The sequence below is a fragment of the Chaetodon trifascialis genome, chromosome 2 (assembly GCF_039877785.1).
Source record: "Chaetodon trifascialis isolate fChaTrf1 chromosome 2, fChaTrf1.hap1, whole genome shotgun sequence".
NCBI lineage: Eukaryota > Metazoa > Chordata > Actinopteri > Chaetodontiformes > Chaetodontidae > Chaetodon > Chaetodon trifascialis.
Window position 1 is genome coordinate 4,388,800 of NC_092057.1, and position 26,273 is coordinate 4,415,072.

The 26,273-nt window shown below is 44.8% G+C and overlaps 2 protein-coding genes across 2 annotated transcripts in view; both read right to left on the reverse strand.

The window, feature by feature from the left end:
• tll1 (tolloid-like 1) overlaps positions 1 to 110 on the reverse strand; it is a 45,660-nt gene extending 45,550 nt beyond the window's left edge. The window contains exon 1 of the mRNA XM_070977771.1: positions 1 to 110. This exon is cut by the window's left edge and continues 19 nt beyond it. The gene's annotated coding sequence lies outside the window, so the exon portion shown is untranslated.
• Positions 111 to 9,762: 9,652 nt separating this feature from the next.
• cpe (carboxypeptidase E) lies at positions 9,763 to 26,234 on the reverse strand. The gene is made up of 9 exons (XM_070975222.1): positions 25,712 to 26,234; positions 16,358 to 16,554; positions 16,041 to 16,208; positions 14,475 to 14,592; positions 13,952 to 14,134; positions 13,499 to 13,638; positions 12,093 to 12,192; positions 11,703 to 11,821; positions 9,763 to 10,933 (listed from the first exon to the last, which is right to left on the reverse strand). Exons 1-9 carry the CDS (start codon positions 25,950 to 25,952, stop codon positions 10,835 to 10,837), a joined length of 1,365 nt encoding a protein of 454 aa, XP_070831323.1. The 5' UTR covers positions 25,953 to 26,234; the 3' UTR covers positions 9,763 to 10,834.
• Between the last annotated feature and the right edge of the window lie 39 nt (positions 26,235 to 26,273).

The following is a 26,273-nucleotide window of genomic DNA, read 5'->3' on the forward strand; positions in this document are numbered from 1 at the left end:
GCTGGGTTTGCTGCGGCGTCACGAAGCGACCCATCGTGCTTCAAATGCAGGGATCTTCTCGGGAGTCTCAGGGGGCCTCCGGGATCACTCGGTACCGGCGGTTCCGAACGTGCCCGTCTCCCCCCATTTATTACCGGGAGATTACCGGAGCGCTGTCTCTGCTGCTCGCGACTAATCCTGCCCTCGGGGAGAGGTAGCGGCGCGCTGACGTCACTCTATCAATCCAGCCGCAAGCTGTCCACTACACACGGCCGGGACATGGACACAAATCCCCTGGAGGCAACGCGCGCGCGCGCGCACACACACACACACACACACACACACACACACACACACACACACACACACACACACACACACACACAGAGTCTATTTAGTGCAGGTCAATACACTCCTGATTTTTGTCCCAGAAATAAGAGACCAGTTGAACCTTAAAAGCATGAGAAGAAGCAGCTGGTCATTGTAAGGAAGGAGCGAGCAGAAAGCCAGAGACTGAAAATGTTTCCTATTAAATTGATGTGAAATCGGTCAGAAAGTGGACAACACTGTCTATGACCTCACCAACACCTCTGTGAGGCTGCTAAATGCTAACATCAGAGGCTAACATGCTCACAATGGCAATGCTAATATGATGGTTAGTAGACACAATGTTCGTACACCATCTTAACTTAGCACGCTAACATTTGCTAATTAAGACCAAGTACAGACGAGGCTGCGGGACCACCATTCGTTTTGTAAGGAAAAGTACTGGACAAAATAAAAAATTAACAAAACTTTGACCTGATGACGAAAACGACCTGGTTAGGTGTGGTGAGAGATCATGGTTTAGTCTTCATGGTTACAGTAATAAACATGATGTCATTCTTTTTGGGAGGACAATCTCATCAAACTTCATGCCAACCAATCCGACAGCTGTTGAACCCAAAACCACAAATGTGAACCTCATGTTGGCTTCATCCAGTAGTTGTTGAGATGTTTTGTCTGTCTGGATCAAAGAGTTGGACTGACCTACCAACCACAGCCATACAGCGCCACGAGCATGGCTACTAAAAGTCTTTCATAGACAGTAAGACGGTTTAAGTGTTTTGTGGCCAGTGCCTTGTTTTATGCTGCTCTCCCTGTAAATTGGGGTAATAGCGTTACAGCAGTTAACATGAACAGGATTAGCTCGATTATTTAAAAGGCTGGTTCAGTAATTGGTTCGACCCCTGATTCATTAGAAAAGGTTTTCAAGGAGAGCTCAAACCAGTTGGAAGGTCATTCCTTCTTTTGTCTTCTTAGTCGTCTATAAAGTCTTTTGAGTGACTGTTTGCAGATGCCAAGATGCTTCACAGAAAGACCCAGAAGGCCTTTGGTGCCCACAGCTTTGAAACTTTTGAATGATCTGTGATACCTGCCTGTTTCCTGAGATATGGGTTGAGTTTTTGGTTAATTTCGTATTTATTGCATATTGTATTGGTCCAGTTTTTGGGTGGATCACTTCTTTTATGTATTAACTGATCAGTTATATAAAAAAAATGCTGAATTATACTAACATCCTCTTGGAGAAAATGTTTGCTACTGCTGTGGTAGCAAATCTAACATGTCTCTTTCCTTATATGTCACTATGCATTAGCAACCAAGCTAGCTACCCTGCAGAGATTAATTATCTAAATCTTAATAAACTTGGGACACTGTGTAGAAAAACCTCTACACAACACAATGTGTGTGTCCATCTATGTGTGTCTGTGTGTGTTTGTGGTCTGGATTTCCCTCCTGAGCAGTTGCTAATTAACACTGGGGAGGGCATTGAGTGGCGTTTGGGCCTCTCCAACCACTTACCGTGCCTCTGTGTGGTTGCCATCCAGCCGATCTATTCAGCAAAACGCTTCCTTCTCAAATAGGATCCAGCTATTGAGATTAATGCTGTGTGCAGGTATTTGTGTCCCTATTTAAAGCATTTATCGATCAGTGCGTCTCTGAAACTCTGCAAAAGTACCTCGCCAGCATTCTGGACCACCACCCCTCCCTGAAACCGCGCACACACACACACACACACACACACACACACACACACACACACACACACACACACACACAGGAGGAACCCTCAATCTGAGCAGCAGTCCCTCGAGACTCCCCCAAGTGCTGTGGTCTGCAGGTATTGGAGCACTATTATTAGCTTTGTTTTCCTCAAACAACACTTTCCCATCAATTCTACTGTATATGTGGCTCAACTCCGCAAGGTTTGCAGTGTACTTGTTTAACTTTAAAGGTACATACTGAGCCCAAAACCCATCGTTTGAATATCAAACATCCTAATTAAAAGGCAGATGTAAGATGTTTGGGGTTTTGGTGCTCAATTTTCACTGCAAACAAACTGTCAGAACATCTAAAGAAACTTCTCGAACTGCACCCGCAGCATAATCCTCCTCTATGCTGTCCATCCAAATGCTTATGCTCTAAACAATCATTGCTTTATCAATACATCTCTAAACACAATAGGGAGGCGGGCAGACTTTTAGATCATCAATGTTCAAAATAGTCACAGTTTAGCCGAAATACAGCTAATTACCAGAGATGTTGACTTGAGGTGACTGAACTTGGATTCTCACAAAGCTGCACTAATCAGTGTTTTCATATCAACAAAAGGGGTAATTTGTAGAGGCAAACACACACAACATGTTTCAGCTTCTTTCAACTCATTGCTTTGTTTCCTGAGCTCTAAAAACCCACTGCCGACGCACTGAACACTGCGCAACCCAAAGCTGCTAATTTGTTATGAGACACGAGTGAATCAGCCCTCAAAGCATTGTGGGATAGCAGCTGACACAAAAACGGGAGGAGGTCAAAAGTTTACTTTTATGCAAGTCAGCATGAAATTGGAGATCGTAGCTTCTGGGACCCCTCTTTCGTATGTCTCACGTCTTCAAGTATTAAGGATACAAGCAACAATGAACTCAAATGTGCAGACAGTGTTAGAAGCTGCCCACGAGCACTGGATTGGTGAAATACTGACAGTAATGAGTGAGGAGTTGGAAGAGGAATGACAGATTTGTTCATTTCCACTGCTCATGTAATCACTCTGAAAGTGAAACCGCAGGGAACTGAGACACAAAGAGACAGCCCGAGCATGGACGAGTGGGGATAAGACGGGGAGCTGTGAACGAAACAAACATACTCCTCTGCACTTGCACCTGCTGTCCTTACAACCTCACGTTTTGAAGGAGATCTGAAGAAAAAGCCACAAAAACTGCATGAGGCAAATTATTTCTGTCAAATTCAACCACAGCACTGAATGCATGGCTTCTTTGTGCCACTTCCACAATCTGCCTTATGCATCCAGCACATCTTTGCTTAAATAACTACACCCAAGACATCTGCGTTCTCTGCTGGTGCAACTGCGTGTTCCTGCTGTCCGTCCTCATTGCTTGTCTTGTGTTTTTATGCTGCGTGATGAAGCCAAAGACAATTCGGCCACGGCCCGCAAAACCAGCAGCTTTTTCTACAAGGTGCGCCATCTCAAACATTCATCCGCTGATAAAAGGTGAAGACAGAGGAAGGGCAGAAGTGATAAGAATACCTGAGGCAAGAAAAAGGAAAATATTTTGTTGTCTCCTAGGCCTGCTGACTCTGATAGCGTCTTAAGTGTTTTATGAAATTCCCCCTTAGGGAGCAAAGGGGTGGCCAGAGGCATCCATCACCTTGGCTAAAACGCCACAGGAAGACAGTCTGCTGACACAACAGCAGAGTTCAACAGGGGATAAAAATGCGTAGGTGCTGCATAGTAGCTCCAAAGATGTCAAAGCAGTTTAGTTTCTTTATCACTTTACTTCTTAAATTTGATTGGTACCAAATAAGCAAAAAACTATCAGGAGGGATTTACTTCGAGGCCGCCGAGGGGGGAAAGTTTAAGCTTTTAATGAGCAACAAACTTAAACTAAACATGTGAGGATAGAGTGTGAAACTCATTCTAATAGAAATGATGGCTGGAGAGAGTGCACGCACATACACACACTTGTGGACTCTCGTACGAGCTGTGTGAAATAGTCTCTCCTTATGTAAACAGAGAGAGCGGAGGGAAGACGAGGTACAGAGAGGAAATCCTCTGTTTAAATGCCAAGCTGTGCGTGCCATTCTCCCTCTGCTGCTCTTATTTCCTCCACTCTGCACCTCTCAGGGCTCACATTCTCCACCTTCATCTCTCCTCCGCCGCCGCCGCCGCCGCCACCTCTCGTGCGCTCGTGCATGTGGGCGTGACTGCGTGGGTGTGCACGTGCCAGCTCGTGGCTCACATTCATGATCCCGGTCGTGCGTTTGGAGAGATGACACCGACTGCTTTTTGTCTCCGTGCCACCGCAGCGAACCGACGAGGGAGAGGAGGAATGAGCACAGGATGCATGTTAGAGTAAAAAGAAAAAAGCTGCAGCTGTACAGAGGAGAAGATGGAAAACCGAGAAATTTCTGGAAAAGAGACAACGGAATTAACATTTTCCTGGTTTCAGTTAGTAGAAGATCCTCAATAAGCACCTGATTGTGAAATGACGTGCCGAAATGTCCGAGACATTTTTCACGTATTCCCCTTAAATTGCCTTTAAAGTTAGACAAAGCATATTTTTTACACTATTTAAAGTAATAGTCCAACATTTTAGGGAAACATTTGCTGTCTCTCTGAAGGTTAGCTGAGAAGATTGATGCCGCTATCGTGTCTGTTTTTACTGAGCTGGTGCTGGGAGGTGATTAGCCTAGCTTAGCATAAAGACAAAGGGGAAAAAGCTGGTCTGGCTCTGCCCAAACTTAAAAAATACTACTTCAAATACCTCTGCAGCTTACTCATTAACATGATTTATCTTGTTTGTGAAATCCATACACAAACAGGAATGCAGAAACAACAATTTGTCATTTTACAGGCAGTTACGTGGACAGTCCGCCTCTTGCCAGCTATAACACGGGTTGAACTACTGGGCTTATATTTACTTGAAACATAGAGAAAGAGTGAGCGTACTGTAGGTACATCTGGTCGTGTTTCCTTGAGGATATCAAAGCATAGAAGTATTATGTGGTGACATTTCGCTCGCTTACAGCTGAACTAATCTCACCCCAGTTGCAGGTTTTCTATTTCGCTACAGAAAACATCTGAAGACTAAATTTAAATTTATTTATCTGGAAATGATTTCAATGCTGCAAAAGAAGGATGACAGACGGATAAAAGACCAGATGACTCTGAGTTAAGATTTTGATGAACTGAACAGCGACAGAGAAAGAGGAAGAGTACTGAGTGAGCAATAACTCCACAATGGACTCAAACCTCCCGTTCACACCATCTCGCTGCTCTGAAAGCCGAAGATGCTGTATGTGTGTGTGTGTGTGTGTGTGTGTGTGTGTGTGTGTGTGTGTGTGTGTGTGTGTGTGTGTGTGTGTGTAAATGTAAACAGTAGCCCCTTGCTGACACAGCACTTCTTCAGGAACTTGGGATTGTGTGTGTGTGTGTGTGTGTGTGTGTGTGTGTGTGTGTGTGTGTGTGTGTGTGTGTGTGTGTGTGCGCGCTCTGGCCTCTGCTCCCTGCAGATATGCTTCCTTTCAGAGACTGTAGAAATAAGCAATGAAGACCTGAGACTGTGTGCGTGTGTGTGTGTGTGTGTGTGTGTGTGTGTGTGTGTGTGTGTGTGTGTGTGTGTGTGTGTGTGTGTGTGTGTGTGTGTGTGTGTGTGTGTGAGGCACAGCTGAATTTCTTTAGAAAGACTTTTCAGCCCCAACAAGCAACTTTCATCCACTCAAAACGATGTCTTTCTCCAACTTGTGAAGACATTTCATGCAAAGCGCTCACAGACTCACTCAGTCGAGCTCAGCAGATTCTTCACAGGTGGGGAGCGTTGTTCTACACCTGTCAACCTGCACCACCTACAGGAAAATAAGGCGTTATCAGCAACAGTTTAGACCATTGCAGCGTGTTCACATTAACAGACAGATACTGAAATGAGCAACACGATTAATTAATCAGTAATGATTCATAAACAGTTTTATTAAATACACTTGTGCATAAGATACTCTCAAAAATACAGCGGTGACACTATTCATTAACTTTTGACCTTTAGCTGTGATGACTTTGTCTCACTGTTTGTTGGCAGCTTGCTCTACTGATCCTCAGCCTTACTTTATTCCTAAGTGAAAGTAAAACAGCACAAACATAGCACAGACGAGCAGAGAGGATGTGCTGTTGTCTGTTCTCAACAGTTCTCGGTGTTCTCAAGGTCACTAATTCCACCATGTACACTTTTTCTTACACATCAAATGAGAACAATTAGACACATGTTTTTGCACAAATAAAAGACATTTTCCAGTGAACTGAGGTGGCTGAAAAGATGGGCCTGCAGCCACTTTGAACTTCTGGAAGTCAGTGGGCTCTGAAGGGGAAACCGCTCTCTAATGAGGAACATTCACACAGTTCATAAAATCCACATCTAACAACAGCCGCTTCCTGTGATGCAAGGGCTCAAATCCACACACAAATAATGATGTGTGAACAGGCGGTGGATCCCTACAGAGGGGCAGCAGAGACCGATTTGGCTCTAGGAACAGACTTCAGGGACGAACTCGTCTCAGTGATTGTCAGGTCGTCAGCACACTGCTGTCATCTGCAGGATTAAAGGAGTCATGACAAAGGCAGGTGGACTGCTGTCACACCTGTGTCAGCAGGCCAGAGTGTGAAAGTATAAATGACAGCCATGACCAAGAAACAAAAACACGTCTTTGATATATAACCAAGACCAAATTCATGGATGCCTGTACTTTCAAAAAGACCTTCTTGTTTGAGATTTGTGCTGCTTCCACTGTTGCTTCCAATGATGTTCTGGAAAATAACACCTCATTGAATTATCATCTCCATCCATCCATTATCTATACCACCTATCCCTTTCGGGGTTGCGGGGGGCTGGAGCCTATCCCAGCTACAATGGGCGAGAGGCGGGGTACACCCTGAACCGGTCGCCAGCCGAATGTAAGGACAAACAAACATTCACACTCACACCTACGGACAATTTAGAGTCATCAATTAACCTAATGAGCATGTTTTTGGTCTGTGGGAGGAAGCCGGAGTACCCGGAGAGAACCCACGCATGCACGGGAAGAACATGCAAACTTCACACAGAAGGGCCCCGCCTGACCCGGGGATCGAACCGGCAACCTTCTTGCTGTGAGGCACACGCACTACCTGCTGCACCACCGTGCAGCCTGAATTATCATCTCTTCTCATAAAATGCAATGAAGTTGGATATTTCAGAGAGTAAAATAAACAAGGGTTTCAGGAGATTTTAACCTAAATACAGTTCATACTGGGTAGACTGCTGACAGCGTTTTGTTCATTCTAAAAGTAATGAAGTCAACCAGGGTAGCAACTAAAATGATCCTGCTGGTTTTCTCCAGTATTTTCCTTTTGTGTGTAAAATGTCACACATCACAATTTCCCAAAGTGCAGTATTCAGATGTCTCGTCAGTCCGACAGTCAAACACAATGAGAGACAAGCAGCGAGTCCGCACATTAGAGAATCTGGAACAAGCAAAGGTTTTATTTAGAAGAATTACTCAAATGATGAACTGATTATTGAATTTTCTACTGATCGAATAATTAGATCTTTCAGCTTTGACATTGACACGTTTTCATTACGTTTAACTGCAAAATATCAATAAACCTTCTTTGTTCTTGTAAGACTTAAGTTACGTACTGCAGACTGATTTTGTGTCATTCTGAAAAACACCATCTATTGTTGTCTAACATCACTTCTGACTGTCTCCTCAGATTAATATCCCACTCTCTCTCTCTCTCTCTCTCTCTCTCTCTCTCTCTCTCTCTCTCTCTCTCTCGCCGGTCTCGGCTGTGTCCTGAAACCAGAGCAGCTTGATCAATGGTATCGATGAGGAGATGCTAATAGCAGATGCTAATAGGGCTGGTATGACTAATAGACCGAGGGGGCCATTGATCTGCAGAGTGTGCATCTATTGCTAAAACAGCTGATTCAACTGCATAGTTGGACTAAAAGTGCCACCCTTGCTCTGTGCATGCGTGAGACTTAGGCAACTTTTGGGGACACATTTCAGACTTAAAACCAGTTAATTAGGAACGGCTCGTGCAACTAGGGACTAAAACCTTGTCCCCAATTGAAAGAGAGCTGATTTTTGGGTCAGTGGTTATTGTTAGGGTAAGTAAGTGACTGTGTGTGTGTTGGGAGGTGAATACTTGAAAATACACTGGTGTAACAATGCATTTGCTTTAGGCTGAAGGATACAAATACACACTGGCCAGGAAGTACAGCATGCAGGGTGCACTGCAGTTAACCTCACTTGAACTGTACTTGAACCTAGATTCAGTTTCATAATAACATTACCAGTTTATTCTAGTAATACTTTTATAGCATTAAGTTTCATTTAATTTGACTTTTTCTTTGACTCTTAAAGAATGCTTCTTTCTACAGTCACAAGGTCACAGAAGGTTTAGCTGCAATTAAAGACACAAACTTTACTCTGTGGCCTTAAACAATCCCTAAAAACGTGAAGCAAAGTGTACGATATCACCAGTTAACAGTTGAATTTTCAATTTTCTGTATTTTTTGATATCCATACTAAGTCAAAGTAATGAATTAATGGCCATGTCCAGGAAAATAAAGTGATAAACTTACTGTTTTGTCATGCTAAGCACCAAACATCATCAACGTTAGCAGCTCCGTAGCTAGCTAGCTACGGATGAGGGTTAGAGTTAACAGTTAGCATCGCTCAAGCTAGTTGGTGAGGACCAAACCGAAGCTAAAAGGAGGGGTAACACTGGACTTACATTCGTCAGGTGGACAAAAACACTTCTTCTTCCGGGGGCGATAATGTCGCTCTTCGTCGGTTGAATGTGAAAGTCCGCAACAGTTTGCCGACACGTTAGCCATGACAACTTTATTAAATTGGTGTTGTGACGATACCATTAGCCGTTTAGCCGTTAGCTTGTTTGGGAGTCGTTTGCCCCCTAGCGTCCAGAAATGGAACACACTCACATTAAACGATTGTCTTTTGGCAACCAGGAACGTGGTCACGTGCTCCCATGACAACACACAAACATTATGTTAATCCCATTATGGACTTTATCATGTTTCTCCATTAATACAGTCAAACAATAACTATCATTACTTAATCATATATATTATTCTGGCATATGCTGATTTACTATATGGTGTAATGTTACTACTACACACACTTTGCTGACTCTGCAGCTATTAATCACTATGAATCTCTATGTTACTTTAATTTAAACAGTATTACATTAAGTATTGTTCAGTTGCAGCATTAGTTTAAGTGCAGCACTTCTGTTCTTTTCTGCATTGAAGTAATCGTTTTCATTTTTAAGATTTTAATTCAGTACAACCAGCAATGCACATTTAATCCAGCATCATATATAATTTAAAAAAATGACTAAACGTTATTCCACTCACACCCAAGACCGCAATAAATCAATCAAAAGGATCCTAAATATTTCATTGTGCCATATACAGTATTAACTCTAGGGGGCACCAACTCAACCTATTTCAATTACACACATTGAATTGCAAGCAACAATTTTTTTTCCCTAAATTCAGATTTGTTTATGTCTGATATCAAGTATACTTAAAAGAGAAAAAAGCCTCATCATCACTAGTGTGCAAGTGCAATACACCCGTAAACATGTGTACTGAAAGACACTACCAGTTTCTCTCTCGGGTGGCTAATTTCACCCGAATGAGCTCAAACAAAGGCGACGAGACCACAGAGTGACAACATAAAGAGGGGGATTTTATTGATCAGTTCATTCTTTACACATGTAACCGTTTCTATAGCTATACATTCAATAAATTCTTTCTGTAGTCTCAACTACCTCCATACAGTCCCGCTCAGAAGATTAGTGTCAATTTATCCTTGAAAAACAGCTTTCACATGTACTACAGTCCCTCATGTACCATGGTATTCCCTGTGTAGTGCACGTACAAAGGAATGGCTTTGGGTAGACTGAGGTGGACAGATTTATAGGTGTCATGGCCTTGTGTTCTTTGATTTCTTTTTAGTTACAAAAAACACATATTTCTTGCTATACCTAGTTCATAAATACAGTATATATTATTACCATTCATCTTGTGCTGAAATCAAAGCTGTGCTGCACTCAGTTAAAAAAAAGAAACATCAATAACATACAGGGAAATGAGCTTGCCTGTATAGATTGTGTACAATATAATGTTTACAGTGATTTTACAGTGTTTTTAATGTCCCTGATTATCTCAGAGCCGTAGTGGTGGATTTTTTTATATTACAGGATAGAAACAGAGAGAGAAGCAGGGTGTGTATGTGTGTGTATGTGTGTGTGTGTACAGTTGTGTGTTTCTATTTGTGTATTTGTACTAAAGCCTGGAGAAACAGAGACATTTAAAACAGGGAAAAGGGACAAATTATTCTGGGCAGAGCCATGTGGTCATGATGTAAACAGCTCTTTTACACACATAATCAGTCTCTCATTGGTTATATAGATGGGTGCCATGGTTACCAATCACGTGTACGATAAAGAACACAATACCACAGAAATCAACATCGATCTCGCTGCCACGAAAACTACCTGCAAATTCCTCCTGTGTTTGTCAGCGTGTGATTGTGTGTCTGCAGGGTATTCAATCTACAGGAGTATGAGGCAAACCCTTACATGATAAACAACAGAATCAATTAAAATAACGATTGATTGAGAGAATGGAACAAAGATGAGACAATATATTCTTTTTTTTAGAGTGGACGGGCACACAGAATGTCGAGTATATTACATCGATGTGCGGGCGGTCCGATCATCGGCCAGACAATCGCTTCAGAAGTTCAGTGTCTCTGACATCATCTTCCACCAGTCCATCAGCTCCTCCCGCTCCTCCTCCTTCCTCTCCATCAGAGACTCCAGCTCAAAGTCCACCTGAGACGCACATGGAGACAGATGAGAGGCGCGCACATCTGCTTTGTTTCTGGCATCAGGATATAAAAAACTCGTTTGGAGTTGGAGAACAATGAGTTTTTAGGAATAAGCTACAGAACTCTTCGGCTACACGGGCAGACTTGTTAGTAGCACGCGTTCATTGTTGGTTTAGTCTTTAAGGTTATAAAATAAAGCATTAAACAGACCCAGCTTTGTTTAAACAGTCAGAAGTCAAAAAGGTTGAGAGCCATCGATTTAAGAGATCAAACTTTACTCTGCCCTTCTATACATGTGGCCATTTATATGGATAAACCCGTGCCAGACATAAACTGTTTATAATAAACCAGGTGATCAGATATTATCAGTCACTTGTTTTTATGTTTTTAAATGCAGGCGGCTTTGCATGTTAAAACCAAGCATTGGTTGAATCCTCTCTGCTGGAGCTGCATGATTAAAGTGATCCAGTTACGGATTCCTCAACAAGAAAAGGTTGATTAGATCGGTAAGTCGGTAAGATAAGTCTTTTCCAAATATTTACAATAAATTTTCCGTTTGCCTGAGATTGAACCAAAAATGCTATTAGCAGGATGTTCACAAACTTTTGGTCAGATAAAATGGTTGATTTGATCTAAGGACAGCGCTAAAAGTCTCTAAAAAGGTTTCGCTCAGCACTGTCAGGTTCCCGCCAGCCACCCCTCTGTAACTATGAAGGGAGCACACAGTGAACGTGAGGCAGCTTTGGTTTGCTTCACGTCTCTCTGAGTCTTACCCTGGTTGCAGGGCTGTAGGGAACAGCCACTTTCTTGATGACGGTCAGGTATCCTGGGGCAGAGGCTGCCACTTTGTAGTTTCCTGGAGCCAGGAGGCGCCAGTAGTCTCCATCTTTGGCTACAAAACGCAGATTTTTCTCATTAATACATGTGAGTAAGCAGCAAACGGGCCATCAAACGGATCCTCACAGCACAGAGTGTTTAGATGTCTTCACTGTCACTGTGATACAAATAAAAATCAGCTGCTGAAAAAGCGCCGCATGACCAGGTATGTCCACCAGGTGGCACCACAACACCTTTCTATTACACTTCACGCCAGTCAGTGGGGTGTGTTGTACCAGTGCAGGTGTGATTGTCAGGCTTGTTTGAGTTAAACTGGATGCTGATACCTGTGGTTAGGTCATGGTCAATGCCCTCCACAGAGATGGTGGCATTGGAAATGGGGTTGCCCTGCAGGTCGCGCACGAACCCTTTGACGCCACGGTGAACCTACAAACACACAAAGAGGCACAATGAAGGAGAGAGGGGACAAATGTCTGTTTGGGGAGGTATGTTCAAAATGGCATAAGGAAGTTTTGGATCCTTTGCTCGACTGTAAACAAGCAGAGAGTAAAATGCACCAACTACATATTTCTTTACTGTCCTTAAACATCTTCTACTGTGCAGCAGTACAAAGTCACTGTATTCTGTTACTCCACTGTGAAACTGAGCCACAAGGCGATTCATTTTCATACTCTTTTATATATGATGTACATACATAGTTTACTTAAATTGAAGGTGATCTTTCCCCAGTATTAACTTAACCATCCTTTCAGTGTTGGGAAAGTTCACTTTCTACATGAACTAGTTCAAAGTTCAGTTCACAAATTTTAAAATGAACTAGTTCAGTTCATAGTTCATAATTCAAAAGTTTCACCATTCACTGTTCCAGAAATGAACTAGTTCATAGTTCTTTTATTCCATATTTTGCTGCGAGCTATTATTTTTCTAAATTATTGCCACAGCCCATATAGAAACCACAGACAGCAATTATTTTATCAGTGTTAACTCTGTAACTCATCTTCACATCCAATTTTGATCCTTATCCAGCCAGGGTTTACATTAGCATTGAGGGGACAGCATTTCCTCATTGTTGCTTTAACACTTTGCTGCTGTCCATTCAGTCCACACTAGCAGCAGCTGCAGCTTTCACCCCATGTGACTGACGTGCAGATTTTCTTTTTGAAAGCCGGTGGGCAAAGTTTGCACAGAAATGTCAGATTTTTCCCATCCTCGCCGACCTTGTCATAAAACTCGTTTAAATGATCATACGACGCCTCCATGCTGCTTTTTGTTTTGATGACGCATGCGGCGGTGCGATGATGGTGGCTGGTGTTGCCAGATTGGGTGTTCTTTCGGCCTGTTTACGGTGTGTTTTAGCCGGGTTTTCGCCTGGAAGGCTCTATAGAAATCTGGCACCCTATTGAACGAAGTTAAACTGAGAGAGCGTGCCGTTCACAGACACCAGAATGAACGAGTTCACAGTAACGTTCACCAGGCGGTAAGACAGTATGTTCAGTTCACGTTCGCCCAAAATATGAACGAATTCATGAACTATCGTTCAATGAACGCGTTCAGGCACAACACTGCATCCTTTGACCATGAAGGTGCCAATTCAGGAGCTGCATCTTGAGTCATTTTTTGGTCATTTCATTCCCTTCAGATAGAGCACACTGATTTGGTTTATGAGTCATCGCTTTCTCAAATGGTGAAATTGCTCATAGCACACAGTCACGGTCCTGTCGGTGCTGCCCACCTGCTCGATGTAGTTGACCAGTGAGTTGCGGTTCTGCTCCCAGTAGGTCTTGAGCGTGTCCTCGTTGGGGAACTTGTCACAGCTGAGCTCCAGCGTGATCTCAAAGCAGTTGCTGCTGAGGTAGTTGAAATCCTGCATCCCTGTCATGAGTCAGAAGAGAGCGATTAATGAGAGGAAGGCTCATGTTTAAAAAAATGTCATCTTAAGCACAAATGGTTCTTTTTCTGCCTTTGTTAGATCGAGTGAAGTAGAGAGTTAACAGGAAATGAAGGAAAGAGAATAAGTTCATTGTGGTTGCATGGTCAGGGTCTTGACCACCAGTTCAATCTCATCTCATATATCAATATTAGCATCAGCCTCAAGCAAATCCAGCCCAGTGTCGACACATAAGCCCAGGCGTGTCTTCACCTGCAGCTCACCTCATCCCCACACACTGGGAGCTCGCTGTCTTACCTCCTGGCACGCTGTACCAGGCCCCTCCGTTAGTGATGCCATCTTTGAAGCTGGAGTCGTCGTCGTTCTTACGGCAGGGGGGTCGGTGAGGGTCGGACATGACGGGGTTGTAAATGGAGTAGGCCTTTGCCAGAGACTTGAACATCACGTCGTCCGGGCTGGCACTGTACTCGTGGGTGGAGCCTTAAAGGAAGAACGACAGGGGGGGAACAGGCGAGCGCACAGTGTTTAGACAGCGGCTCTGATTGAACACCTGCATCTGCGGCGCGCTGAGTGTGTGCAAACACATTTTGTTTAGAGGGAGTAATAACGCGCAGGAAGCCGGAGAGGGAAACATTTTCCATCTGATTTAAATTAGAGTTACGACATTCTGAGGAAAAACGGATAAAACGTTTGCTGTTCGCAGGTCAAATATTAGTCTCATTAAACCAGTGGAAACATTCTTTGTATGGAGCGAGGGAACGCTTATGTACACTTTAACAAGTAACACAGGAAAACAGGGTGTCCACATGTGTTCGTGTACCAGTGCGGGTCTCATCGTAGGGGTAGTTGGCCACCACGTCTCCTCCGTGCAGGTTGGCTGAGAGGACAAAGGGGATGTCCATGATCCAGTGGATCACAGCCTTGGTCTCTGGAGCCAGCTGCAGAGGAAAAAACACGAATTAGCAACACTTAAAAATACACCCTGCACCTGCAAACAAGCCAAAGAGGTGTTTCTGTATCTGAAACATAACAGCTTTCACGCACCAGACGTCTTATAGAGCATTAAAGGATAAATCTGGAGATATTCTGTTTATGTTATTGTTAACAAATCCCATGAAAGGACTAAAACCAACGTAAAGCTGAGAGGAGCTGCAGGTTCAGGGGATAATTCTCGGCAGGTTCACCACTATGAACGTTTTATGTTCAACATTTTGCCATTACATCCATTGTAATGTGCAGTATTACATATTTTTTTCATACTGGGCCCATTAACTGTGAAGAGGCCTGTCTAATGTGCAGCGGCAGTTTGTTCCACAATTTTGGAGCTGCAACAGAAATCGCTCGATCCCCTCTGAGCTTCAGCCTGGTTTTGGGAACCCTCAGGAGCAGCCGGTCTCCTGACCTGAGAGATCAGCTGGGTGTGCAGGGGTGCAGAAGCTCAGAGAGGTACGATGGGGCGAGACCATTTAGAGATTTAAAAGCAAATGAAAGGATTTTAAAATGGATTCTGAAGTGGACGGGTAGCCAGGGGAGTGAAGCTAAAACTGGTGAAATGTGCTCAAACTTCCTTGTGCCAGTTAAAAAATGTCTTTCTGGACCAGTTGAAGACGTGCGATGGAGGACCCACTAACCCCCATTTAAAGTGCATTACAGTAATCCAGTCGTGTGGTCACAAAGGCGTGGATTACTGTTTCAAAGTGCTGTCTCTGGAGAAAAGGTTTTGTTTTTGCCAGCTGCCTTAACTGGAAGAAGCTCGTTATCACCACTGCTTTAATCTGGCTTTCAAACTTAAGATCCGCGTCCACTTTTACCCCCAGATCTGTGCCAAGGAACCCCGATCGACTGTGGGGGTCACCGAGGTGCCACCAAAGACCATCACTTCAGTCTTGTTTTCATTAAAATTTAAAAAGTTTAGAGCCATGCAGGCCTTGACAACATCTAAACTATTTAACAGTGGCTTAAGGGAGAATGAATCAGCCTTTTTAAGAGGGACATAGATCTGGCTGTCATCAGCATAACAGTGGAATAAAATGCCGTGCTTCCTGAGAATGGAACCAAGTGGGAGAAGGTATAAAGAAAATAAGTTAATCAATTTTTAATCCACACCTAAAAATCGTCCCTAGAAAATGTAATATTTACTCTTATTTGCGTAACGATGGTGAAACAGCGGTCAGGCGGTTTTGCTGTTATGTTTTATTATTGCTCTTTGTATCTGTGGCCCGTTCATAAAGATTTCCAAGTTCAACAGGGATGAACATGTTGGGGCAGAGTGTCGGATAAGGCTAATTGTTGTTTTGGTGTTTTTGTGTGATTTGCTGACAATGAGAAACAACAGCCTTGTCCTTCAGCAAACACACCGGCTGAAAGTGCGTGAGTCCTCGCCTACCTTGGTGTTTTCATCCACAGCCTTCTTCATGTTCTGCAGCAGGTGGTTGTTGGCTCCACCCTCCCGCTCGTTGATGTAGATGATGCGGTCCAGATCGGGAAAGTTCCGGTTCAGGTCCACCCCCTGCGCGTTGCTGCGGCCCACGAACCAATCCTTGATCTCCCCGGGCTAAGCAGGAAACAGGAAACGGTGTTGAGACGCTCGTGTGAAGAGAAGCGAGACCTGATTAGACCTGCTAATCTCGCTGTGTGTGTGCTGCGAGGCCAATGTTTGCCGTCCTCTGAGTTCATCCTTGGATCCGGTTTATGTGTTCATACCTGAGAAGCGGCCTTCTCGAAGCCGTCTGGGTTCATGGAGGGCATGAGGTGGATGCGGGTGTTGTGGATGAGGTCGATGATGGTCTCGTTGCCTTGCTGGTACTGGTTGCACAGGTACTGAGCCAGGTTGATGAGCAGCTCCCTGCCCACGGCCTCGTTGCCGTGCATGTTGGCGATGTACTTAAACTCAGGCTCACCTGCGGGGAACAAACCAGAGCTGTGAGTCTACATTATGCAGTCAACCTTCATCTGTGCAGAGTGTTTACGGCTCAGAGGCTGAACACAAAACACAACCGCCCACAGAACCACACAGAGAAATCTCACTGTAATGTCACAGTCTTTGTTAGAGGAAGCCGTTTCAGTCAGGGAAAGAAGCATTTCCTTTCTCTCTTTTGGACGCAGAGGAGGTGGAAGGCCACTGTTAAAGCGTTCCCAGGTGTTAGAGAGGTTACCCTGCGCACACACACCTTTCCACTGGATGCACACACTCCAGCAGTGACGCACACACACTGGCTCATCAGCTCAAAGGTCAAACAGAATTGAACGCTGCAGCCCAGAACTCCATTTGGACAATAATGACCGAGATTAGTGAGAGACACTGTCAAAGGCTGTTCTGCCTAAATCCTGACAGGTCTGGGATCAGATTGGACTAATCACACAGAGTCTGACAAAATTAGGGCTCCTCGGGGGGTTTTCCATGGTGTCACCGCTCTTACAGAAAAGCACATGTGAAATTCACATTTTTACATGTGAAATATAATATTTCAGCACTGAGAAACATTTAAAATTCACATTCAGGCACAATGATTTTATTTTGCATGTGAAACGAATTTGAGACGCTGCTGCGATAAAAGAAAATTCTATTTTCTCACGTGAAAATGATAATCACTATCACTGACTGTTCAATACTGTTTTCAGTTTCACAGTTGTTTCCAGGGAAAACTTCAAAGGCCAGCTCAAAACCTCAGCTTTTACTGGAAGTGCGTTCAGCTCGGCGCATAGCTGAGCACATACATGCATAATGAGGGCAGCTGCGATATAAACCAGAGAAAAGCAGCAAATATTCACATGTCAGAGGCTGGAACCAGAGAATAGTTGGCGTGTTTCCCTTTAATAAATAACTCAGCCAATTCAGTGATCATCAAAATTGCTGCGGTTTAATTGTCTTTCTTTTACTGATGAATCAACGTATCGTTAAAAATGCACCACACGGCTGATGCTTTTGATTCTAAAGCTGCTTCCATGTCAGTTTACAGGCATCAAAACATGAGAGGAAGGCGTTACCTCGGCTCGCTTTGCTTTCTTTAATCACAGTTTTATATCTGACTGTTATTTATACCATGACTCTCTGCAAAGCTGTGTTTTAATGATAAAGCCTCTGACCATCTGTTTAATGCACTAATTAGCTGTTCCTTCTCTTTGCCTCTTCGTGTATTAAAATACACACACACACACACACACACACACACACACACACACACACACAAGCGAGCGAGCGAGAGATGTACATGAAGCCCTTTAGTGACTTTCTGTGGCTGTTTTGAGCTGTGCTTCGTTCAGATCAGTTAAGAGTTATTTAGCTCAGGATCAGCAGATGGTGAGGAGTGTGTGTTGGTGTCTGTTTGTGTGCGCGTGTGTGTGTCTGAAGCCGAGTCACAGCAGGGGTCCTGCTTTTATAGGGGGGCTTTGTGTGTGTGTGTGTGTGCATCTCTATTATTTTATTATTTTCAGGGCTTCTTCTCCTGCATTTCTCACGTCTTTCGCATGAATTTGTCAAACTGATATTCTGTACAAAAATAAGGCTTTCGAGATGAAGTGCGCACGTGCGTCGATGCTTTTCTTTAATCCATTTCAGCAGATTTCTTTGACAGTTTGATGTATTTGTAAAATAATCCCGGTGGCTGCATGAGTAAGTACCACACACACACACACACACACACACACACACACACACACACACACACCGCCCAGCACACATCTGGTACTCGGGTTATTTTTAAACGCTCAAATCTGGTTTCTCTCCGAGTTGCTACTAATGATTTCAAGACTTCAATTAACTCTTTCTGTTCTGATGTTGGAGAATGTTTTTTACAGGCTTCAGAGGCCTGACAGAGCTGTCAAACACACACACACACACACACACACACACACACACACACACACACACACTTTGAAGCTGTATAAATGACTTACTGTGATTCAAGCTTTTACACAGATGCTCAGTGTCTGCAGACCCTTCCTCTCTCTCACACATGAATTTAAAGATGTATTTAGGTGAGTTCTGGGTGATGTGCCGTGTGCTGATGATGATGATTCACTGCGTCATTCTTTTGTATTAATGTCATTAATTATCATTTTCGCTAACTCACGCTGATGTAACAGCTCTGCCTGGTCTTTTAGCACACATACACAGAGGACGCGTTTTTGCACATAAGCGAGTGTGACACATCACTGCGTAGGTGGAAAAAATCGAAATGTCCTTTCCCCTCTGGAGGCAACTGTGTCCTGTCCTTTTTTTTCTCAGTTTATTACTCTTCTCTGTCAGACTGTCTGCACCTCTCTGAGCTTTTATTCTCTTGTGCACAACCATAACCGCTCACTCGAGTAAAAGAAAAAGCACATGTGAACCTTTGACATGTGAAACCTTTGACATGTGATCACTTCACATTCAGTACATATGGGTGGTGTTTCGTTACCATGTTCCCATCAGGTTCACAGATGAATTATGATATGGAAAACAATATTTTACATGTGAGGAATGCCCAGAAGCTGTCGTGGTGACCAGGGACGGACTGACCATCTGACATACCGGGCATTTTCCTGGTGGGCTGACGTGCTTTTTTTTTTTTTAAAGATTGGTCTGAGCAGCCCATAATACCAGACAGTTGATCAGCGGCCCGACTGACATTGGACTGGCCCAATCACATCGTTAAACACCAACCCCTTTCCCTTTGGTCCTGCCGGCGTAAAGCATTCGGCAAAAAAAAAAGTCAGCGCAAGAGTTTGTTCATAACCACCGACATGTGACGGGGCTCATCTCGCCCAATCTCATCATGAAACACTTCCCCTTTTGCGTCGGTAACGTAATCTGTTAGGATCTTCGAAAATGGAGAGAAAAAGAAAAGGAGGTGCAGAGAAACTGCGAGACAAGAAGAAGCTGGCTCTTCAAGCCAACGCTGCCAAATGCTCCCGTGGCCGATGACAGTGGTGGTGGCGGCGACACTGAACAGGGACATGCAGTAAAACCTGCGGTAAGCTGGACTGCTTTCACAACACTTGTAATGAGGAAAGCAGCCCACCCACCTCGGTAAATCTGACAATGATAAAACGTCAATGACATATTGTGTATGTAGCCCTCTCCCTCATTCATGTCATCATCCCTCTTAAGTTTTCAGTTTCTAAGCTGCTATTTTTATCTTGAAGACTGACCAATAATTAAATCTCTCCCTCAAACATACACACACAGAGTTCAAAGTTCATTCAGGAGTTCAGCTACATTCATCCTTTTGGACTGGGTCACTTCACAATTTATTGAGTACCACTCTTGGAAGAGTTAACATCTGATCCATCATTTCTCATCTCTATTCTTTCTCTTTTCTTCCTCCCTGAAACACATAGGTACACCCAGTAGGATGAATTCTGCTTAAAGATCCATTACTGTGATGGAGTGGTGGAGTGTACTTTTTTGTAGTGTTAATAAATTAGATTTTTTTGAAATATTTAATGTGTCCACTCTCACTGATTCCCGTTTACTCATTGCATGGCTTAAGGTACGTGGCTTTAAAGAGCTGCACAGTTGGCATACACGTTCAAGAGACCGAAAAAGACCGAAAAAGACCGAAAAGGTGTGCGTTATCAAATGTGGTGGGCCGGTCTGGTCCAAAATGCCAGGGCCGATTTCTTGTCCCAGTCCGTCCCTGGTGGTGACACATTAAGCAAAACCCAAACTGGGTTCAGGACAACAGCAGAACACACAGGACAAAGAGAGGCAGTCAGCACACATCAGGCAAACAGGAGCAAACACGGTGGGTGTTGCTTTATGTCATGTATCCATCCAAACTGTAGGTGGAGCTACCTCTGTTTTGAATTAGTTGATTTATTGCTAAGTCCAGAAAATGTCAAACCTTTGCTTTCTTTCTGTTTGAAAAATGAATCGAATGCTTCATAAATTATCAAAACAGGCGGCTTCTTGCTCACATGCATGTTTGCTTGAAGAAGACACTGAAGGTGGAGGGTTGGATCATCACATTTCTTGCAAAATTCATCATGTGGACGACCTCTGTTTGTCCTCGGTTTTCAGGCACATGTGAGCATATTTTAACAGCCCTGAGCAGTGAGATCTAAATGTGTACGAAAGGTTGACGTGGCGCAGCGTCTCCCTTAACTCCACTGATTTCTCCTCAGCTCGATGAAATCCATCTGAGGCGAACAAAGCCCACCGCATCATCCCGCACTTTGTCAGGAGTTATCAAAGGCGTATGGCAGGTGATCAATGCGGTTTCCTAGGCGACGGCGTAATTACGCCCACCGCTGCAACGTCATTAGGGAAGCACCATGTTGGCAACCCTGACACAGGCAGGCGCTCAGGGAGACAAATGGACTCGGAGGCTGAGCAAACACACTCTCACTCTGCGTCTCTCACACACACACACACACACACACACACACACACACACACACACACACACACACACACACACACACACACACATACAAGCAGTTTGTTGGCTCTGAATGACATCTGATATCACAGACACACACAGGTCAAATAATAAGCCCATATATGATGAAAGGTTGGATCATGCGTGCACAGAGAGCCATGTTCCAAACCTTTTCCTCACTAGCCTCTTTACTCTTTTAACATCTAACTAATGACTATTTTTATTATCAAGTAATCAGCTGATTATTTTCTTGCTTGTCTGGTGTTTAAATTAGTTTTAATGTAGGTGTTGAAAAATTGTTTGCTCCAACAAAAAGAAGATTTTCACTTGACTGTACAGTTAATAATCACAGTAGTTGCAAGATAAAACAACAATGTTAGCATTTAACATGATTCTTAGCCATTTGCTAGCTCTGTAGCAGCTGTGGTTTACATCCTAGCATTCAATGAGCCAAGAGATCCACATTTAGCTCTTAGAAAACGAAAGCTCCATATATATGTTTGAGCTTTTGCAGACAAAAACCTGCAGAAGTCAGTAGAACAGCGGTTATGAAAGGAACTGGCTGTCGGCTGCTCGTATGGCCAACGCACAGCACGACGTGAAGTGATCACGCAGCGCGCTGAGATGCTGCATATGAAGTGTGCAAACCACAGAAACGTTAGCTGCAACAGAGAGAGCAGAGGTTTTGGTAGCGGAAGAAGCAAAAGAAGAAGAAGCAGAAGCAGTCAGAGCACAGTGGAGGCAGGGTGGAGGAGGGTGGAGGAGGGCGCATGCGGTGTCTGATGTATAATAAATGACCTCTGGCTGATGCCTTGGCCTTCCTCTCATCCTCCTTCCGTTATTATTCCCCCTGCATTCACTGGACCACCCCTCTTCTTCTCCCTCGTCACCCTTGCTCTCCTGTTACATTTCCCGTTTTCTCCATCATCATTCCTTTCTCTTCGGTCTCCGGTGGCCATCGGCTCCTCCTTCCTATCAGCTGTTTTCTCTATCTCTGCTTGAGGAGGCTCCTCGCAGCTAAATGTCCAAACAATGCGCTGGGTTCACACTCCATCCTCCTCCACCGTAATGTGTGCCATTAAATTCACTACCTGCGTTTTACTGTACATTCAATATGTCATTTGACACGACCGTATCCAGCTGTGCGTCTGGCTGCTGTACGCTTGAACTGAGCATCTGTGTGCGTGCTCACCAGGGATTACATACTTCCTCTGTTGTCTGATAAACCGGTCCAGCGTCTCCAGCAGGAGATGGTCTACAGCACACTGAAATACGTCTTTTTTTTTTTCACCTTCAGACAAAGGAAAACCCATTACAAGATAGGGTTTCTCCTCTCACTCGAAGCCTTGTAAACAGTTCCAGACATGAGAGGCGAAAGAGTTTAGCCAGAGCCCATCTCATTGAAGAGAAACCCTTCGTTTCTGCTCCTCTACTCTCAAATATGACGCAGCTTCAAGATGTAAACAAGTGTTGTTCAGATCCTTCACTTATGGAAAACAACACCATACTCTAAAACTGCTCTATTACGGGTAAAAGTCCTGCTTTCACAGACTTACTTCAGTAAATGTGCATAAACGCTATCATCAACGTGCACTGAAAGGATCATTCATGCTCATCATGCTTCAGAATGGACAGTTAGAGGTTATCATTATATATATTATATTGCTGAATTTTATTCTAGGATGTGCGAATGTGTATGTTTAACTGTTTAACTTTTTATCATAAGACACTTATGCTTAGCTGCAGACAGTCAAATGAGAAGACTCATACTGCTCTCATGTCTATATGTTAAATATGAAGCTAGCAGCCGGTTGGCTCAGCTTAGCACGACAGAAGGCCGAGCAGCACCTCTTGAGATCACTAATTAACACATTATATCTTCTGAAAATGACGATTGGCTGTTTTATGGGGGAGTTATGTGCCTCATGGTTTCTCGGCTCTGGACGGTTGCCTAGCAAGAAACTGAGACTCCAGGAAGTTACTGTACCTGGCCAGGAAACGGTCGCCGCATAGCCCCTGTAAAACTGCAAAGTGTGGTTTTTACAGCTCACTTGTGTGAATAGTGGGAATTAGAGGTGCTGTCAGACATTTCTGTCAACGCTGGACGGAGCCGGGCTAGCTGAGTCCAGTCTTTGCTCTAAGCTAAAGCTGCTGGCTGCAAGTTGAGATGGTCAACTTGGTAGAAAATAGTTTCCCATTTACACATCCAGCAGACAGCATTAGCCTGTGTCTACCTGGAAAATGTCAGTCCAGTATTCACTCTCCTTTAGCTCTCTTTAGTCTCCATCAACTCCTCAGGGAGAAATGTGGCTCTTTAGACGCTACATGTTCCACCTTCTCCACCAGCCGGCGGCAAACTTTGTCTGCTAACTGTCTGGAGCTGTGTCTCCGTTCAGGGAAGGAGGCCTCTGAACGGAGACACAGCTGAAGACTGAAGTACATAATATGGTATCACGATTGGGTATGAAAGGGGCATCCTCATATTATTATTCAACTAAACAGCCTCTGCTCCTGCACTCCTTCTAGTGGATGGGGGGGGGGGGGGGGGGGGGTGGCAGGTGGTCATGGCATCCCTGCTCAAATCGCCTACTGACTCACTGCTAATGTAAAAAAATAATGATTACCTGAGTAAATGTACTCAGTTACTGTCCTGTCCGCTGCTGCCTACACTTCATGCACTGAACATGTAACCGGCATGTTTACACTGTCGGCTACAGGCAGCTCCTGTGCCGCAGTGCATGACAGATGGCCGCTTACTGACAGATGCACGAGCTCAGGACCGCCGTCCTTTGGAGGCAGCCAACCACGAGCAGACAGCCAGCTCAGTGCACTAAGCCGATCTGTTGCCCCGGCAACTGCTATTTCGGCTCCACCTTGGAGTTTCAACACATCGCGGTGGGGGTCAGATAAAATATTGGTCGGGCGCCTTAAAGGGAAGCTCACAAAATCCATCGCCCTCCTTCTTGCTGTGGATGTTTTGCTCAGCGGAGGTGGGGGGAGAGGGGAGGAGAGCAGTGGGGAGGAGGGGGGTGTCCCTGTTGGTGAGGCAGCGGCTTGGAAACTCATCTGGTAGTAATAAGGACTCCACAGCGCTACTGTGACTCATGCGTGCGCACGCCCACCAGACCATTACAGGCTTCTTTAGTGCGTCCATACGGTCATTAGACTCTGTGACCACGTGAGCTGAAAAAACACACAAAACCTGCAAGACCGCGCAAACACACCCAGAGAGGAAAATACACCTTTACAGCAAAAACGCCGCACGAGACGTACAGCTGGACCAGCACAACCTGGACCGTGAACTACACACACAGCGATTACACACAGCTTTTTTTTCTTGTTTCAGGTAGAAATGAATCACTTCCTGCTGCGTGTCGCTGTTCAGAGCGCTGGACAGGAACCACTGACCCATTCCCAGACGTCCGTTAAAGGACGTTGAATTACTGCTCCATAGGCGCAAACTGTGTCCTCTCACATCAGGAGAAAGTGCACCTATTTCTAACATTTACAGGATCTTTCTCTGTAATTTGGTTTATTACTTCTGTGACCCTGCACGTCAGACCCGGTCAGGGATCGAGTCCCGAGCTTATTTCCATCGCTGTCCCTGGAGGTCTCACAGTCCAACGACATTCGTCGGGATGGAGACAGGCATTCAATTTCTGACATTAAGAAGCAGATGGCAGACATAAAAGCTGGAGTATTGAATCACGTCTGGTGGGGTTTAATTCCAGCTTGAAATAAAGCAATACAGGGAAGAAGGAAAGGGACATTTCAGAGAATTTGGCTCTTTCTGTGCATCAGTTTAAGATAATTCAAGCCCGTCCTACCTTCCCAGCGAGCGCCTGAAGGCCAGCTGCATTTTCACAGTTTGATCTTTTCACATGTTTTCTTCTCCTGTTGCTTTGAGGCCAATTGTCTGAAACACTGCTCCCCTAAATGAACCTTTGAGAAACACACCTGATGTGTTTTTCTCCTCTGCTCGGGCGTGACTTTAGAGAAAGAAGAAGGTGCGTTTCATCTGAAAACGGCAGCAGCTGTCGCCTCACATCTACTTCTACACGGTTTCCTCCATCCTGCAGTCCGGTCCTGACGCTCTGAGGATGAAGAGTGATGCGGATGCTGGGAAGTCATGACATAACCCGGGTCCACTTAGAAACGTCATAGCTGCTCTAACCCCGTCAGGACTTACAGATTCGTTTAATATTCAGCTCTTTGATGCTCTCAGCTCTTTTCTCTCCACGCCGCTCACACATCTGCTTTTAATTTGAGCGGATGTTAATTCAGCGCAGTGAGCCGTGCCATGATCCACGGGATGCATTAGTCAGAATCACGACATGGGATGAGGGATCCTTATCAACCAGCAAAATGGCGGCTTTGCGTGGCTGATCCTGCGATCTGTCATCTACATTCGTCTGAAGTGATGCGGCAGGCCCCGCGCTCACCGTTTCACGCGCAGCACGACGCACCTGCGCTCCTCCGCTCCGGTTCTCCGACACGCAGGTCGTTTCTGAGCCACCCTCACGGGAAAACCACGGGGTGCTTCTGTGTGCGCAATAGTGCGTGATGTGTTTGTGTTATCGCAGCGTGCGGGGATGGGTTCCTGCCGCGGAGGAGAGCGGGGACAAAGGGAGCGGGATGGGGCGCGCACTCACCGCAGTATGAAGATAGACTTTAATGTATGCGTAAAACTGACCAGGCTCGTGCGTCCCGGGGTTGTCGGACATCTCCAGCACCAGCAGCTCGCGGCCCTCGAAGCTCTCCCCGATGGTGTAGATGCGGGTGATGGTCGGGCACTGCAGCCACACCGACACCAGCGCCTTCCGCAGCTCCTCATAACGGTGGTACTCGAAGGAGATCTCGCCATCTGTACCGGCTGCGCTGACCAGGACGACCGCTGCGGCCGCGAATAAGACCACCGAAGCGAACGGCTTCATTTTGACGTGTCCTCTTTTTTCCCTAAGCCCTGTCTGTCTGCCTGCCTACGGCTTGGTCCCAAGCCTTATCTCTGTGCTGCAGCTTCGCTTTAAGCTATAAATATCTCTCTCTCTCTCTCTCTCTCTCTCTCTCTCTCTCTCTCTCTCTCTCTCTCTCTCTCTCTCTCTCTCTCTCTCTCTCTCTCTCTCTCTCTCTCTCTCTCTCTCTCTCTCTCTCTGCTGGAGTGCGATGCGCTGCCGTACCTGAGAGCAGGCTGCCTTCGGTGTAAAGCGTGACAGAGTATCATCACATCCGGTCATAATTTTCAGAATAAAGACTTT